This window comes from Chenopodium album, chromosome 27 (assembly GCF_948465745.1).
Source record: "Chenopodium album chromosome 27, dcCheAlbu1.1, whole genome shotgun sequence".
In the NCBI taxonomy this organism is placed as follows: domain Eukaryota; kingdom Viridiplantae; phylum Streptophyta; class Magnoliopsida; order Caryophyllales; family Amaranthaceae; genus Chenopodium; species Chenopodium album.
In genome coordinates this window covers 7,384,174-7,402,443 of record NC_137860.1, presented here as the reverse complement: position 1 = coordinate 7,402,443, position 18,270 = coordinate 7,384,174, and the positions used below count along the sequence as shown (strand labels likewise).

The 18,270-nt window shown below is 33.6% G+C and overlaps 2 protein-coding genes across 2 annotated transcripts; both read left to right on the top strand.

Annotated features, from left to right (window-relative positions):
* Nucleotides 1-794: 794 nt before the first annotated feature.
* On the top strand, nucleotides 795-5,646 carry LOC145619147 (potassium transporter 1-like). Its single transcript, XM_081673756.1, has 9 exons — nucleotides 795-1,154; nucleotides 2,052-2,295; nucleotides 2,517-2,744; nucleotides 3,096-3,146; nucleotides 3,286-3,546; nucleotides 3,635-3,687; nucleotides 3,764-3,878; nucleotides 3,960-4,214; nucleotides 4,315-5,646. Exons 1-9 carry the CDS (start codon nucleotides 1,104-1,106, stop codon nucleotides 5,277-5,279), a joined length of 2,223 nt encoding a protein of 740 aa, XP_081529882.1. The 5' UTR covers nucleotides 795-1,103; the 3' UTR covers nucleotides 5,280-5,646.
* An 835-nt stretch (nucleotides 5,647-6,481) lies between these two features.
* Nucleotides 6,482-14,022, top strand: LOC145621503 (mitogen-activated protein kinase homolog NTF6-like). The gene is made up of 6 exons (XM_081676233.1): nucleotides 6,482-6,666; nucleotides 9,913-10,042; nucleotides 10,303-10,440; nucleotides 12,338-12,670; nucleotides 13,373-13,556; nucleotides 13,678-14,022. Exons 1-6 carry the CDS (start codon nucleotides 6,512-6,514, stop codon nucleotides 13,851-13,853), a joined length of 1,116 nt encoding a protein of 371 aa, XP_081532359.1. The 5' UTR covers nucleotides 6,482-6,511; the 3' UTR covers nucleotides 13,854-14,022.
* The last annotated feature ends 4,248 nt before the right edge of the window (nucleotides 14,023-18,270 follow it).

Here is an 18,270-nt window from a genome sequence, read left to right as displayed (position 1 = left end):
TGATCAAATTATTTTGGCATACCGTTAATTAATTTTGGCATATCCCTACGCGAGAGAATATAGTGGTGTGCTAAAATCAATTCCTGACCATAGTCCAAGTATTTATTTAGACGTCAATATTTTTTTTTGTGCCGGAATAGGGCCAATATGCTCTACGAGTCATCAAGTAAGGTTTGATCTAGTGGTAAAGTTTGTACCTCACTACTTTAAGGTTGTGAGATCACAACTCACTAGGGGCACTTTGGGGTTCTCTTACCATTCTCTACGACTCTACCCACTCTCAAAAAAGTTTGTTTGCTAACTCGGGCCGGATTGACTTGTGAGAGGTTCTAATTCGGTATTCTCCTATTACCAGTCAAAAAAATAAAGCTAGAATATGTAAGTATGTGACTAAACAAATCATCAAAGAATTATGTATGTACTTTATTAGTTCCATAAAGATGTAATAGTTCTTTGATAACCACATAAATCAAAGAGCATTATTAAGCAAATTGAATGACCAATTTAATTGTTTAATGATCTTGAATTTTACTACGTTATATTAAACCTAAGACAACTTAACATTCTTTTTTAAGAGGATCATTTAATTTTAAAATTATCTAGAAAATTCTTAAAAAATGAAAAATGTGATCATAATTCAATAACATTACATTAAAAGTACTCCGCATGATGAAACATAAAAAATAGATAAATAACAACAAGATCATTCAAGTGATCGATTAGGACTACAGTCGACCTGATTAATTCGAGTTGGATCGAGTCGGGTCGGGTCGAGTACTACCCCACTTCACTCATAAGGCAAAATAAAAATTTGTTAAAAGAAATGACAAAGAAAGATATGACAAAGAGTGAAAGAAAGAGCATTGAATGCGTTGCCCAACTCCCTTAGAGACACATCATTTTGCAGCCCTTGTATTGTTGTTCACTACCCACTCTGCCTTATTCCTTCATACACTCCACATTCCCTCCTTTAATCCCCTTTTTCTCTCTCCTTTTTTCCCTTCTTTTTCTTTTTTTTTTTTTATTTCTCTATATATTTTCCTATCAAAATTATAAGTATTTATTATTTTTAATTAATTAATAAAAATTCTACCCCATTTACAATGAATCAGAGGTCTTCTGTAGAATCAGTTGAAGAGGGAGTATCACATCAGGTTTGTTTCCTTTTCTTTCTTGCCAATCTACATTGTATAATTTTCTTTTTTTAGAAACATTTTTATAGCCTTTTTTTGATTGTTTTCTTTAGTTTTTGCGTTTTTGCCTTTTGGGTCATTCTACAATGTAGTTTATATGCTCCCTTTGTCTGGAATTAATAATTGTAACAGCTTTTAAGTTACAATTTATAAGCGGGTATACTTTGAACTAGTAACGTGACAATTAAATTTGTACCGGTGAAAGTTTATTTGTGCTTTCTTGGCAACTATGATGAAAGAATTTGTATTTCTTTGTTGTTGTATCAATTGTAAATGGGTATATAATCATTTATAAAGTTTTTAAAAAGGTATATAATTTTTTTCCAAATTAAGTTTTTTTTTTTTTTTTTTTTTTTAGTACGTGGGTATAGTCTGAAATTTGGATTCATAATTAGGGAATGAACTAACATGGTACTGTTCATACAGTGGAATAGATTATAGAAAATGAAGAAAAATGTTTTGTTTTGGTCAAAATATGGTGAAAATTAAGAAGTTTGATGTAGTTTTAAACTCGCAAATGAGATTATGAACACATGTACACGATGATCATACCAATTTTACCATACTAGAAAATGATTTATGTCATAATGACTATTTTTATTCACCTGACTTTTAGTTGATTTCAAGTTAATTTTAGGTGATTGAAATTGAATTTGATGTTAAAGTTAATTTTTTGAAATTGAATTTTATGTTAAATTAGCAATTTTATTGTTTGGTGTTGTTTTAATTGAATTGTTAGTGTTATACTCCGTATTTCACTGTATACTCATAGGAAATCTTTGAAATATGGCACTAAATTAGTAATGATGGTTGGCTTTGTTGCCTTAACTTTCCTGATATGATGGTGTTTTGATTCAGAACTTTAAGCGTGTTTCGTGTTCAGCTGTGCTTACTTTGGCATATCAGAGTCTTGGAGTAGTTTATGGTGATCTTAGTACCTCGCCTTTGTATGTGTACAAAACCACATTCTCGGAGAAGTTAAGCCTTCGCGAAGATGATGAAGACATTTATGGGGTGCTTTCCTTCATATTCTGGACATTTACGCTGGTTGCCCTTTTCAAATATATTTTTGTTGTTATGTCAGCAAATGATAATGGCGAAGGTGAGCATTCATCAGATTACCTATGTCAATGGTCATTATCTTCAGATATCTTTTATGATCCTATATCTCTTTTTATAATTTATTTCGGTATTTATGAGAGGCCTTTATGAGATGGAGTTGATGAAGTACTGTCTGAAAATGGACCGTTGCAAACTTGCAAAGTTGATATTAAGTAGACCATGAAATGATTATAAATGTCAGTTTTGTTTACTTGTACCTAGGTGGCACTTTTGCATTGTACTCATTGCTATGTCGGCATGCAAACCTTGGTATTCAACCAAACGACGAGAAGTTATCTGCTTATGCCATTGAGAGTTCAGACCACACACCAAGGAGTTTGAAGCTACCAATTGAAAAGCATGAACGATTTCATAAAGCTTTGCTGATCTTTGTTCTTCTGGGAACATGTATGGCTATCGGGGATGGTGTACTCACACCTGCAATATCAGGTAACAGTCACTTTCTTTTCGCTGAAGCCAGTGTTACAGTGTAGCCTACCTAGTATTGGCAGCTTATCATGCTCTCTGATTAGCTTTCTTATGTTACATTCTAGCAAAATTTCACTATGAATATTGACAAGTGATTATGTATGTGAAACAAATAAAGTTTCTCGTTTGTATCTGACAACATATTCATTAGAGGTAACCACTAATCAACGGAGCAAAATTTAAAGTGCCACAGTTATCTAGTATCTTCTAATCTGACAACAGTGTGACCTGTTTACTCGTTCCTTTCTGTAATTATTGTACTTTATGTAAACTCGTTTACTAGTCATCTAAGAATATCATGTATTCTTTCAGTTCTTTCGGCAGTGTCAGGAGTTCGTCTGAAATTCACGGGACTTCATGAAAGTAAGTTCAACTTCTTCCAAATAGCAAAGGAAAAAACAGGGAAAAAAAACACATTACTAAAAAGTGTTTGAGAAAGATGCAATTCAACTCCATTGTGATTTACAATGCTTCAATTCTAACAATATTCTTCTTTTTGCAGATTATGTTGTTGTAATTTCATGCATCATTTTGATAGTCCTGTTTTCTCTCCAACACCATGGAACACACAGAGTGTCTTTCATGTTTGCACCAATTGTCACAGCGTGGCTTCTTTGTATCAGCAGCATCGGGGTTTATAATATAGTAAGGTGGAATCCAAGTGTCGTCAATGCACTGTCTCCAGTTTATATGTTCAAGCTACTTAAAAACACAGGCATGGCAGGATGGATGTCCCTAGGAGGAGTTGTTCTCTCTATTACAGGTATTATCACTTATATACTTGGCCGTGGTTTCATTTCTTCCTATTTAAGAACTACTGAAAGCATGATAATCTGGTAGTTTTCTCACAGGTGTGGAGACTATGTTTGCTGATTTGGGTCACTTTTCAGCTTGTTCAATTAAGGTATCTCTTGCATTCGCCTCTTCTCTTCATATCTTGTGCATTGATTATTTATACGTTGGTAACTCACTTTTTCCAGATAGCTTTTACTTTTTTGGTGTACCCTTGTTTGGTTTTGGCTTATATGGGTGAGGCTGCCTTCCTCTCTCGTCATCATGAAGATATTCAGAGGAGCTTCTACAAAGCCATTCCAGGTAAAATATAAAAATGCTTCTCTTTATATCTCACAATTTTGAATTTTGTTATCTTAACTATTTTTTTCCTCGTTTTGCTAGAACCCGTATTCTGGCCAGTTTTCATAGTGGCCACTTTTGCGGCAGTAGTAGGAAGCCAAGCTGTAATAACAGCAACTTTCTCTATCATAAGCCAGTGCTGTGCTTTAAACTGTTTTCCTCGTGTCAAAATTGTTCATACTTCAAGTGAAATATATGGGCAGATCTACATTCCAGAAGTAAATTGGATGCTAATGTGCCTATGTCTCGCTGTAACAATTGGGTTGAGAGATACGAATATGATAGGTCATGCTTACGGTAAGAGTTGGATTCTTCCTAAACTATGATATAGCTCCTATGAAAATTGGCATTTGCTTGATTATGACTGAATACTAGTGTCTGGTGCGCTGAAATACAGGTCTAGCAGTCACCACGGTGATGTTCGTGACTACATGCTTGATGGCATTGGTTATAGTTGTAGTGTGGAGAAAGAGGATAGTGATTGCAGTATCATTTTTACTGTTTTTTGGATCCATAGAACTCCTTTATTTCTCAGCTTGCCTTTTCAAGGTTCCCGAGAGTGGTTGGATTCCTCTAGCTTTATCTTCAATCCTGATGGTGGTAATGTACGTTTGGAACTATGGTACATCAAAGAAACACCAATTTGACATGGAGAACAAGGTTTCTGTAGACCGGATAGTTGCTTTAGGCCCTAGTTTGGGCATGGTTCGGGTACCAGGTATTGGTTTTCTATACACTAACCTTGGCACAGGAGTACCAGCTGTCTTTGGACATTTTGTGACAAATCTACCAGCGTTTCACCAAATCCTGGTTATCGTGTGTGTAAAGTCTGTCCATGCACCCTATGTTACAGAAGATGAGAGATTTATTGTCGGAAGAATTGGCTCAAAAGAATATGGCATGTTCCGTTGTGTTGTTCAGTATGGTTACAAGGATTTACTGCAGGAGAACTATGATTTTGAAAACAGAGTGGTTTCCGAGCTCATTAGGTTTGTAGAAACAGAAGAATGTGACCCTGGAATAGGTATAATGCAAGAACCTGATACATCTACTCATATGATAGAATACCAAAATCATGAAGCTGGTGCACTGGATTCGAAGTTAATGGATCTCAACCTGGGTAATTCGGACAATTTTATCCATAGAGATGAGTCGATCAAGATCTTGAAAGCAAGGGAATCAGGTGTTGCGTACATCTTCAGTCATTCTTATGCAAAAGCGAAGAAATCATCTTCGATCTTCAAGAAATTTGCTATCAATATCTTGTATGCTTTTCTAAGCAAGAACTGTAGGGGACCGGATGTTGCCCTAAACGTTCCTCATACTTCTCTGCTTGAAGTTGGCATGGTATACTATGTGTAGAGAAGTAGAAATGACAGGTTGACAAGTAAATTGTAAATATATGATAGGATTGATAGCAGCTTGAAGGACTACCCTATCAAAATTACCGTATACTACTACCTCTTTGGCATGCTATTCGAGACAGTGATTAGAAAAAATAAACGGGAAAATTAAGTTTTATCAACAATAAGAGGAAATACTTCAGTTACTGTGGTTTAAACTATTATTAGACTAATTTGTCTGTTAATCTTTTGTAATCAGTCCATGAGATAGCATGCCAAAGAGGTTGCAAGTATTTACAAAGTAAATATTTTTCTCTATTTATCTATACATGTATAAGTTGTTTAGAAATGGGTACAAGATGAGCATGGACATTGGACAATACAATAGCATTATAATTATAATCCTCCCCTTCTTTGTGAGTTGGTGTTGGACATATAATTTCCTCTAAGGGGTTGAAGGGGGTAAGATGATAGGGGTATGCTAAAAATTAAATATAAAGCAAAGTGGGTAGAACAAAAAAGAACGACCTAACATAAAAATTGGGTAAAACAAAAAAGAACAGAGGAACTAAATGACTGTAAATAACAAAAATAATAAAAAAATTATAAGGTAGTGAATACCCAACTAAAAGTCAAGTTAACAATAGATGGTAAACATCAAATATTTTTTTTTTTTTTTTGGTGAAATGAGTAATATAGTCATCTTCTCTTATCTCACTTCATCCATAGTATAATATTTGTATAAGCTATTTTTTTTCTTTCCTTAATCTAAAAGGCATGTTTCAAATATTGAATAATTGATTATTCTATCATGGTGTCAAATTTTCTTAGCCAAAAACTAAATATGAAAATATAACAACTTAAGACATCGTACGGGACATTTTTACTAGTTTGCTAACTGAATGAGCACATGAATTAGTACTCCGTAGTATATAACAAGTCCAAAACTATCAACTACTTCTATCCAAAAATAACCTGAACCGAATTTCAACTTATAATTTACATGACTCCAAATGAACCGAACTTAACTCGGTAATCCGAATTGACACCTCTCGCCTTCGTGCCTAAAATTTTCAACTACCCCAGCCGTCCAGCCCCACCCGTTAAGAGTTTTGATTAGAAGAAGAGAAGGCGTTTTGTTCAAATTTCAAAATCCCCCAAAAAAGCAAAGAAACCCGACGTCACTTTGCACTACTATACATACTTCATCTTCTCACACTCCATCTACTGTTTAGAGAGAGAAACACAAACATGGAAAACTCAGCAAAATCAATGGAAGTTCGAGGAATTCCTACTTATGGCGGAACTTACACCATGTACAATATCGTCGGTAGCCTTTTCGAGGTCTCTTCTAAGTATGCTCCTCCTATTCAACCCGTTGGTCGTGGTGCTTATGGCATTGTTTGGTACTTTCTCTCTCCTCTTTCGTTTTCATTTTGGGGGTTTGTTTCAGGAATTTGATTTGCTTTACTGGGATTTGTGTTTTTTATTAAGGTTTGATTGTTTGAATTTGGTTGCAAATTTTAAATGATTTGAGTTTGTTGTTGTTTGTTACGATGCTGGATTAATTTGAGTAATTAGGGTTTTATGTCATTGTTGATTGTTTTGATTTCGTGTTTTTGATGAGTTTTTGCTAGCTGATTGTATTGATGTGATGTAGTAGTTGTTTTGTTAGGTTGGTAAAGGTCTAATGATTGATGCATTTTGTTTTGCGTTATTGTATTGAAAATCATGTTCTGGGTTTTTATTCTCTTGTACGATACTAGAATTATCCGAGTTGATCAGTTGTTCTGATGATGAACTGATTTGATTCAGTGTTTTCGAAATTTTAAGAGCTGCAGAATTTGATTTTCTGAGTTATTGTCCTTTCTGTGATACGAGTACTTCATTATTCTGCATGATTAGTAATGCTTAACAATGAAGACGGTAAGAATTGTTACATACGTCGTAGTATTGATTATTGTAGCTGTTTTTGGGTAGATTTAAATGTGTTCGGCCTTATCCTATTTTATCGAGGTTAGAAGAGAGGTTCATGTATTTTCTGAGAAGAATTTTTATTATTGTTATTGATTTAGCTTTTTAATGTATAATAGATGATCCTTGTCTTCGCTGTTAGTTTTGTGAGCAGATCCATTTTAGGAAAATGTTTTACCACTAAGAGGATTCATATGAAATCATCTTTTGTTTCTCAGACATAGAACTAAGGGTACCTTTAGATTTGGCATTAAGTTTAATTTTTAAGAATTCTTGGGAATAATTTGGTGTTTGTAAAGTCACGTGAATGGTTGAATAGACAGGATATGATAATGAGTTATTTTATACATTAGCGGTAGAGTTAGATTAATAAATTAAACTTTGAATCCTACATCACCGGCTGGACATGTGCACACATTTCTGTTTTAGTTGTTTAAGGTATAAATTAATCTATATACAGTTGGTGTCCACCTGAAGGTTCTGTATTATGTGGCTTTGGAAAGACAGGTGACTGACAGGAAAATCTAGAACAAGAATATGACCTTATAATAGCAGGCTTAGTTGCAACCTTCTCTATATAGTTTAGTCAAGAATATGTTCTTATGTAATTGGAAGGGGGAAAAATTATATTTGAAGCAAGTCTTGTCATTTAAAGTAACTGGTTTTGAATACCGTTTGCTACGAAGCTCTTTGAGGCTTGAGCTGTAGAGCATGTGTAGAAGTATAGGAATGGTTTACTGATTGTGGTGCCAAACTAGGACTCTGCCATCAATTGATGAAATGGTTTCTCTTCTCATATTTCATAAAGAAGCTTATTTTCTGATCTCCGTGCTATCAAGTGGTTGCTAAATTTTGAGAGATTTTTAAGTTAAAACTGATACAAAAAACCATGTAGCTTTCGGCAAATTATCACATATATCTCTACTACTTAGGTCAATTATCAAAATCATCCACAGATTCTTCCCAAGGAAGACCTTGTTAAATTGGACAAAAATATCTAACAATGTTAATGGCAATAACTATTAATCTATTATGATGTTCTACCTTCCTTTCTCTATGTTATTTTTTTATCAACTTCCACTCATCTATTACCACCTAATCCTAACATTACTAATTTCCTTTCTCCCCTATCACTGCCACCTCCACAAGGACCACAACCATCTTGCTGCCTTTAAATCATTCCTGTCATCGCCACCTCCACAACCATCTTGCTGCTTCTAAACCATTTCAATCACTTTCAAACCACTTTAATCAACACCATCACTATCTGATCATCTTGGTTAATAAGATGACCCCATCGTCCTATTTATTTACCTACCATCTCCCTTTCCTAGCTGCCACCCTTGACCTTTCCTCCCTCACTGTCCAAACCCATTAATTTTCACTCTCTTTCCTCTTTTGTTCATACCCATGAAAGAGATCTCCAACCCAACACTTCTGTCTCATGTCTTATTTGCTCATCAACACCCTAAATACCACTGCCCCCTCTCTAAAACCCACTAGTGTAAGACACCTTTTCCTCCCCTTGTTTGTTCCACATTTTCCTCTAACTTAGCCATAACACCTATCTATTCTCATCCTAAGTTTCCCCTGTTCCTCTTACCCAAATTCCTTTTCCCTCGGCCCCTCATTAGTAGTTCATTATGTTGTTTTAAGGGTTGTTTTGGGGGGGGGGGGGGGTTCATAGAATTAAGTATGTATTGAGTTTGGCCAAATTGTAGGGTGGTGGGTGGTGGGTCTGTTGGCTTTGTACAATAAAGGTGCCAAAGAGAGAGGGGGATCATTGTACCGGTGAATTTCGTAATGGTGAAGGTGTTGAGGGGGGGGGGGGGTGGTGGTTAGGGAGTGAGTGAAAAGGACTATGGTGGTAATAGTGATGAAGAGGAGAAAGAAATGCAAGATGATTTTTTTTAAAAAAAAATTATTTTTTTTAGAAAAAAATTTATTATTATAATTTTTATTCTTTGTCCTCCCTGATTGTTTCATGAGTTTCTTGTCTTCTAGATTGTAGTGATACTAGGCTACTTATCCAGCATTGTTATGGGCCAATGTGGCTAGGGCATTTAAGAGTTACTCAGTTGGGGAGATTTTTTAAAAAAAAAAAGGATTAATATGTAATTTATTTATTTTTTTATTTTTTTTTTTAAAAAAATAAGATTAAAGGACCCCTTGGTTTTGTTGATTGTACTCTTTTCAGCTGCAAATATAATTCTCGTTTCTTACTTATATGTAAAAGGTATAATCTCCCTTAATTACCGGGTAAACTTCACAGATTTTATCTATACATGATCAGAAGAAAGCTAGGAGGGAATAGATAAAACTGTAGGGATGTCTCCTTTTATTGGAATAGATCAAATGGCAAATTACCTGGTACCCCTTTGTGTATTAGTCTTTTCAGATTTGTACACAAATAAATAGAGTTGACACTTTCTTGTATAATTTTATTGGTATGTGCCTCGTGGTTTCTTTCTTTTCCTTGTATTTTGTATGTGATTTTTTTCGTACTTTGTTTTAATTGAGGATTAGTGTTACCTTTGATGATATTCTATTTCCTTGTCCTTGTATGAAAAATCTGGAAAAAGTAAGATTTTATTGTATGTTGTGGTTCTGCATGATGCTTGTAGATTTCTACGTCAACAATAAATACTGTTCGGCTTCATTTTTTTTCTTGATGGCAGCTGTGCACGAAATTCAGAGACAAATGAAGATGTCGCTATCAAGAAAATTGCAGATGCATTTAACAATAGAATAGATGCTAAACGGACTCTGCGGGAAATCAAACTGCTATGTCACATGGACCATGATAATGTAATTCCAGTAATTGCTTATAAGTATTTGGGGTAGCATGTTTTAACTTTCTTTTGCTATTTCAGATTGATTCTTTTTTAGCACTGTCTCGTTCTGTAGTCCCTTTCCCTTCTTTTTCAGTCTTGTAGTTATGGTGAATATGGTGTCTATATTATGAACTTCAGAAATAATGGAATTCCTCAATATTCTTTGAGAAAACTTTATTACTAAATCTTTACTGTCTGAACGTATATTGATATGCTTATATGCTGCTAATGCAGGTTATCAAGATAAAGGACATTATACGACCACCTGTGAGAGAAAAGTTCAATGATGTCTATATTGTTTATGAATTACTGGATACTGATCTTCATCAAATTATCCGCTCCAACCAGGAACTCACAGAAGATCATTGCCAGGTGATCTTTGACTCATAAAATGTATTAATAATACATTGCTATTTGCAGCAAAGCTGGCCTGGAGGAACTCACAATTGTGTTCAATATATTATTCATTTTGAAATGGATGATGAGTTAATATAATCTCTGTATGATCTTTATGGTTCAAGAGGGAGATAAGTGAGTTGATACTCTTGACCATACTTGGTTATGCCTATGTTTTTATGAGTTAGATGAAAAACATGGTACCTGCCTACCCGGCATTGGCTGCATGAATTAGATGGTGCTGCATATTGTTTTAGTCTGATGCATTTACATGTATTCAATTGTTCAATACTAACAGTCTTGTAGCTTAGTCCAATTTCTATGGATTGGATTTCGTAAGTTTGCAGAAATTACACATTTTCTATTCATGTTAGTTTTGTTGAAATTACACATTTATTAAACTTCTAAGAGCCCAACCCAAATGGCCCGAGGGGTTGATATCTCCACTATGTCCGGTTGTTGATAATTTATATTCCTTAATTTATTATAAACTTAATTCCTACTGCTTTTGCACACATTGGAGATACTTTTGGTTAGAATGCCAAAGACAATATATGGTGTTACCTTTAATAAAAGTTATTTAGAAGCTACTTTGGAAAGAATCCCATTGTTGCGAGTTTTAGGAATCGGTGATGTTCTTCAGAGATTTTGTTGGGATTTTTAAGAGAGAGAATAAAGTTCTTGATTTGTGTTTGTCTGTAGGCCCAGTTCTGGTGATAAAAGGGACTAGTGTTTTCATGTTAAAAGCTCAAAGTGGATAATTATGGGGCTATATGAATTGTTGAGAAGATGGTTAAGTCCATTAGTGAATACAGTAATTATAACCAGGAGTTTGTAACCGCCCATTTGATGGCAAAGTGTGTCTTTGATAAGGGGTTACATTGCTCTTAAATTGTCAGATCATATGCTGTTTATGAGAAATGGTAGTTTTAGTTGCCATGTGATAATGCGATTATTGAGTTGTGGAAATTTATAAGGGGCCTTTATAAGGTATTCTTATTGGTGGATGGACATTTTGTTATATTTTTAGATAAACCTTGTCTTCCAAACAAATGAAAATAGTAAGAGAAAGAAGGAGATTACATTTATTTTTATTTTTTTATTTTTTTATTTTTTATTTTATTTTTATTGATTTTATTTTTTTGATAGAGGCTGCAAATTTGATTACTTGAAACAATAATTTGGATATGTGTTAATAATATGCTCATTCTATTTCGATATAACATTGGTTGGGATGTTCTAAGTGTAATGTGAAATTCTGTGAACTTTACTTCTTCATATCAAGTCCATGTACTTGAGTAAAGTGAAAATATTCTCCCTATATTCTTTAACTTTTGGGACATTGATTTTGGTGGTGAATCTTCACTAGCTTTGACCTTATTTTTTCGCTAATGTGTAATAAAATCTGTAATCATAGGTGATCTTTGATATGTTACAGTGTGTTTTCTTTTCTTTTTTTTTTTTAATTAGTACATGATTAAAGATAGTGTACACATTGGTGACCATAAAAAAGCTCATGTTGCAATACATACAAAAATTAAGAGAACACCCTTTTATGTTACAATCAATATTTAATGATACATGATTGAAGACAATGGTGATCGTAATAATATTTATCTTACAATAAAAATTTATAATTCTATTTCTGACTTGAGAAATGACCACATTTTGGGCTTAGTTATTTGTTTCTAAACCATTCTGTCTTACGGATACTTGTATACTTGCCACCTTTTGAATTTCTTTCACAAATTTGCCGCTAGTATTGTTATGTTTGTTACAGTCTCATGTCAGGTTATTAAAGTATTGTGATATTTCTTACCCCATGTATCAGATCTTCCAATGTGTAAAAATATTTGTATGTTTGCCTTGGCAGTACTTCTTATATCAAATATTACGTGGGCTAAAATATATACACTCAGCAAATGTTCTGCACCGGGATCTGAAACCAAGCAATTTGCTTCTAAATGCTAATTGTGATCTCAAAATATGTGACTTTGGGCTCGCAAGAACTACTGCAGAGACAGATTTTATGACAGAATATGTTGTGACTAGATGGTATCGAGCTCCCGAGTTGTTGCTTAATTGTTCAGAGTATACTGCAGCGATAGATATGTGGTCAGTTGGTTGCATCATGATGGAGATCATTAAGAAGGAACCTCTTTTTCCTGGAAAAGACTACTTGCAGCAGTTACAGCTCATAAATGAGGTTATTCTTTCTAGTCCCTATTTGTTGTGTTTAACTGTTGTATATTTTTAAAAAGGAAGCATGTTCGTAGAAATACTCAAGGTTGGTGTATGCATTTAAGACGTGTTAAAGGCATGAAAAGTTAAGAGTATCAATAGATACGTTGATTGATATGAGGAGTGTATAGTGAGAAAGCTTGTTTATTATAAATAGTGGAACTATACTATGACAAATATGAATTTTATGAGCTACAAGTACTTGGAAATGTAGCATGTATTTATTATTAATAATACTTAAATACTGGAGCCATCTTATGGGGTGTGTGTAGTCAATGTTGGTTAGTGGGAGGATAAATTTATTTCTGGAATGAACATCAACTGCTTATGTATGGAAATTTGAAGAAGTTTTGAAGACTAAATGTGTCATGAGTGTATTATTATTTCAGTTTGATTTGTGATTATTTCTTCGCCACATTTGTATGGTGTATGTACTTTTGTCTATGTCTCTCTGTGTTTGTACACATCTTTGGATATTATGCTTTTTCAAATGTAGATTTGTCAAGGTCAGTATATCTCTGGAATTATATTTAACTACTTGCATATATATATATATATATACACACACATATATATATATAAGTCTTGCAGATTGAATGTCTCATGAAGTGCGCCAATATTCCACTATATTATATCTGATTTATTTCTTTGCAACTTACTATGTCAGCTGCTAGGCTCTCCTGAAGATTCTGACCTTGGATTTTTGAGAAGTGAAAATGCTAAAAAGTACATTAAACAGCTTCCACAGGTTCCAAAACAGCCATTTTCACATAAGTTTCCTAGTGTGTCTCCTTTGGTGCTTGATCTTGCTGAAAAGATGCTTGTATTTGATCCCAGCAAACGAATAACAGGTATGCTGTTATCATCTCAATGCTTGCTAATTTTGATAACAGGTATGCTGTTATCATCTTGCTAATCATTGATGGTTTGTCCTCTGTATGCTAATGTTTTTTCAAATATGTGAACTAACAGTTGACGAAGCATTGAATCACCCATATTTATCGAGCCTTCATGAAATCAATGAGGAGCCTACCTGCCCAAAACCTTTTCAATTTGATTTTGAGCAATCAACATTGGATGAAGAAGATATAAAGGAGCTTGTATGGCGGGAGACCCTAAAGTTCAATCCTGATAAGATGATTGAGTAAGACTCCTGGTTTTTATACTTGTCTGCAACAAATTTAATCATCTAACTCAGATGTCTTGTGGAAGATGTTTGGCTGCTTCAGCCATGAGTAGATATATGTACTGTATTGGATCTAAAGCTTTGAGGTGACTTGGTAAGGGTTTGAGGAAATGAGCTTGCGCTTTTATTTATTCTTTTTCTCTCCTTCTCTTTGGAAGGTTGTCATAGAGGCAAGTAATAGTAATAAACATTATGGAATGTATCCTATCTCAAGGATTTGACAGTAAGGGAGTTGGAAGTGGTTCTAATTCCTTTAGCGGTTTTTGTAGCCTTAGATCACAATCTCGAAAGTGAACCATAACCGAGGTAAACTTATCGAACCAATAATAGGGATTAGAGAAGCGAATGGCAATTCGTTAAAAAGTGTTCCCGGCTCTTATATGATGTTATATGGTGTGTTTGAAGTTTGGTACAACCTGTATTATTCACCTTGAGTGTATAGAAGAAAGAAAGTGATATTGATTGTATTCTTTTGTTAGAATTCAACATTATAGATGAACCACAATTGCAAATTGATAGTTTGTTTGTTCTTAAAATCTATGTTTGTGAGTATGTAGGTCTTGTTCTGTTCAACTTATCTTTACTTATTTCCGAAAATATAAGTTCAAATCTTATCATATCATATCATAAAAAATAAGATCAGATCATCGTTTTATGTGTGATTTTGTCGTTAATTATCTATAAATTTGTTATGAAAAAGTTCATGAAAATTATATATTATTAAGTACACATAATTACAAATCTAACAAGATTTTACTTGATACGATTTTTCTTTATAGATTATTGTACAAAGTCTGGTTAACTTAGACAAACATATAATTAAACATCAAATTAGATCATACCAGAACTAATTAGATAAACAAAGATAAGGTGAACCAAACAATCCCTCCGACATGTTATTTATTTAATTATTTTTATCCCAAAATCCAAACCTAGTAATGAGTACTTTTCGCGTCATTAAGGTGAAACGTGGAAGAATCTTGTGAATTTCTCTTTTCTAAAAATGTTTTAAAATTATTCATTTCGTGTCCTTTTTATGAAAACGTTCAATCCATTTTATTTTAATCAAAATTTGGGTCCAATAATTGTGTAGATGGATGAGGCTCGAAAAGAGTTTTCTAACGATATATTATGAACCCAATTCCGAGTTATAATAAGGAAGTTATGGCTAAAATACTAAATTGGGCTTTAATTGAGCTTTATATGCGGAACCAATGATCATTTAGAGGGTCCATTATCTTTAATTATATTTCTAAATCCATTGGAATTTATCTTAATTTTTTAGAAATATCTAGAAGGCTATTTTAAAAACTAAAGGCATTAGGATTGATAATATCCTATTTTTGAAAAGATAAGGATTAAGAACTTTTATGTCGGATAAAACAAGTATTTTTAAAAGATTTAAATATGATTTAATAAAGATAAATACGGACTTCGGCTAACCCAATTTAATTGGAAATTGAATTCCGTACGAAATCTTATCTTACGGAGTTTATCGGGACGCGATAATCCATCGCATAGCGATGGGCATATCGCGATATGATAAACCTATTGCGCCCCGATGAAACCTGTTTTATTCCGGATCGAATTATAATCAATCCGGTCGTTTTTTCTCAAAAAACAGGGGACGATTTCCTCCATTTTCATTCAACAATAATCATCTAATCCTCTCTATAAGCTAAAAACTTTTTCAAACACTCAACTTTGAGCCCCACTGTGATCATGCACTTAAGCATGATGGCGTCCAAAAGGTAGGAAGCTAGAGCAAAAGCGCATCCAACAAGTTTTAGGAACTTGTAAACTGTTCACGGGTGTGAAGGTTACACCCCATTCACGATCACAGAGATCTCTAACTCCATAGTGGTCCGGAACCATGACTGAATATTCGGAGATGATGGTACGAATTCAATCTAAAAGAGATTGAACCCGCCTTATATAGGTCTCTACTTTATTCTTATCATATTCATGTGCGCTTTCTTATCAACATACAATCATTAAGTTAGCCCTAAGCCTGTTTAACTATGTTGGTTGATTATTAATGCACAAATAAATCTGTTATTGGCGATCACTTGAATACAAATCATATTAGCCTAAATCAAATAATTAATTATCTTATTAAGCGTGATGTAAAGTATACATTCTCTTTAAACCTGCAAGAGAGGGCATGATCAAGCAATAGCAATAAATCATGAATAATTAACTAACATAATATTGACATGATGGATAGGTGGCTTATAGGGTTTGTGCTGCCCTCGGCCAAGTTGGATCGGCTTAGCATTAAACTGATTCATCCGCAAGTTGAACTCTTCATTCTTTGTCTTGATGCGATAGAATCGGTTCTTCTAGTATCGCCATTTGGACGGCATGTCCATCACTACCAAATAATCCTTAGTGGTGCTAAAGATGAACCAACCATCCGTATCCAAATCCAGGCGAGTCATGGAGTGCATCTCGCAGAACACATGGAAGTCTGGCTTAAAGCCTTGCCGAATGCACGTCACTAGGTAAGCAAATATGTTCAACCAGTTGTTCGGCATCAATTGGAAGAGTGCGATATCTTACTCGTCCAGGATGGTTTGGATGAACATATGAAGAGTGAAGTGAAGTCCCACTTCCAGTGCAGCGCGATGTACACTAAAATTGATTTATTATTTACATTCTATATTACTTTTGGTAAATATAATTTTATTTTTTATTTAAGAGAGAGAAATTTAGTTTTTATAGAGAAAGAAGTGATGATAAATTTTGGATTTCGAAGTGATTTAATGTTATTACAGAGTAGATTTCATCATTCCCGTGAATCTTTTAGTTGAAAGGTGTAATTGCCGAATTCGTTGTTGAAAGAGTAGGTATTTTTCAATATTCTTTATCTATTTTTCTGTTTTGGTAGTATTTTCTAAGGTTGAATATGATGTTTTTCATGTTTTGATGAATGTTCTTTTATCATTTTTTTAATGGAATGAAATATGTTTTGGAGTCTAATCAATATGTTTTTTATGTCCTAACCATATGTTCTTTATATTACAAACAATGTTCTTTAAGGTATATAAATTAAACATGTTCTTTTTACTTGAATAATTAATGTTCTTAAATTTTGAATTTTGAAATTTTAAAATTAAAAAAAGAAACTTTGAATTATATTTGGGTGAAAATAATTTTAGATGGAGAACTTCTTGATTTCTGAATATTTTAAAATGAATTGACATTAAATATCTGGTAAAACTCAATTAGTAATTATCTTTTTAATCTATGATGATATTTCTAGGTTGGCTTCTTGTTTTAGTTCTTTTGCTCTATCTCATGTCAAGCATTTGGGCAATACCCTAGCGCATAATGTAGCTCGTTTGGATGCTAGAGGTTGTGACGAATTTGTAACTTTAGGTCCTTTCCCCCAAAGCTTGATTACTTTTGCGGAAATTGAACTCATTTAATGAAAATCGCAGCTTGGTTTCAAAAAAAAAAAAAAGTAATTATCTTTTACCTTTTTTAAATTAGATACCGTTTATCAAAACTATTGTGTTCTTTATATTTTAGTGATATGTTTTTTTACAAATTCATGATGTTCTCTATAACTATAAACGATGTTCATTCCGCTTTAATCCGCTCGGGTGTACGAACTTATTTTTTTGTAATCTATAACTATAACTAAAATAAAAACTGCTTACATCACCATTGTAAACATGTCAATTTCTCATAAAATAATTTCCCTCCAAAATTGCTTATGACATCATTATTTCCCTATTTTTTTTTAAAATTCTACATTTGAAAATTAATCCCCTTTTATTAATGAAAGTGTGAACATCAACCAAAAACATATAGTCTCTTTTAATATAACCCTCCATTTGTGAATTAATTATTTTATAGTCTTTACTAAATAAATTTGTTTTTTTTTTTTTTGTGTTCCATCCGCTCCACCCTTTGAGCTAATCCGGATTCGAGGATTAGTTATGTATAGTTTATTCCAGTCTTCTTCCAATTGTTATTACGAAAGATCGAACGAGGAATCGAACGCGCGAGCCTCCCTACCAAGTGTAGTCCCAATCACCACTACACCAACAACCAATTGGTTAAATTTGTTTTATTCCAAAACGTACATTGCACTAGTATTAGTCTACTTAGGGCCTGTTCTCTTACATTGAAATTCAGTTCAGTTCAGTTCAGTTCAGCTCAATTCAGTTCAGTTCAGTTCAGTTCAGCTCCTAATTTCCTTCTCTTATAAAATATTCATTTCAGTTCAGTTTAGTTTTGTTCAGTTCAGTTCAGTTCAGTTCAGCTGAGTTTAGTCAATGAGAACATACCCTTATTAAATATAGAAATGATATAATTAAAAAAACCATAAAATTAGGGGATGCAAAAAAAAAAGGGAGTAATTACGCTCT

Excerpts from the sequence above, each read along its gene's own strand:
- LOC145621503 (XM_081676233.1), top strand. The coding sequence starts at position 6,512 with ATGGAAAACTCAGCAAAATCAATGGAAGTTCGAGGAATTCCTACTTAT. Across the intron at positions 10,043-10,302 it reads GTCACATGGACCATGATAAT|GTTATCAAGATAAAGGACAT; the intron begins GTAATTCCAGTA and ends CTGCTAATGCAG. Across the intron at positions 13,557-13,677 it reads TCCCAGCAAACGAATAACAG|TTGACGAAGCATTGAATCAC; the intron begins GTATGCTGTTAT and ends GTGAACTAACAG.
- LOC145619147 (XM_081673756.1), top strand. The coding sequence starts at position 1,104 with ATGAATCAGAGGTCTTCTGTAGAATCAGTTGAAGAGGGAGTATCACAT. Across the intron at positions 1,155-2,051 it reads AAGAGGGAGTATCACATCAG|AACTTTAAGCGTGTTTCGTG; the intron begins GTTTGTTTCCTT and ends GTTTTGATTCAG. Across the intron at positions 2,296-2,516 it reads AGCAAATGATAATGGCGAAG|GTGGCACTTTTGCATTGTAC; the intron begins GTGAGCATTCAT and ends ACTTGTACCTAG.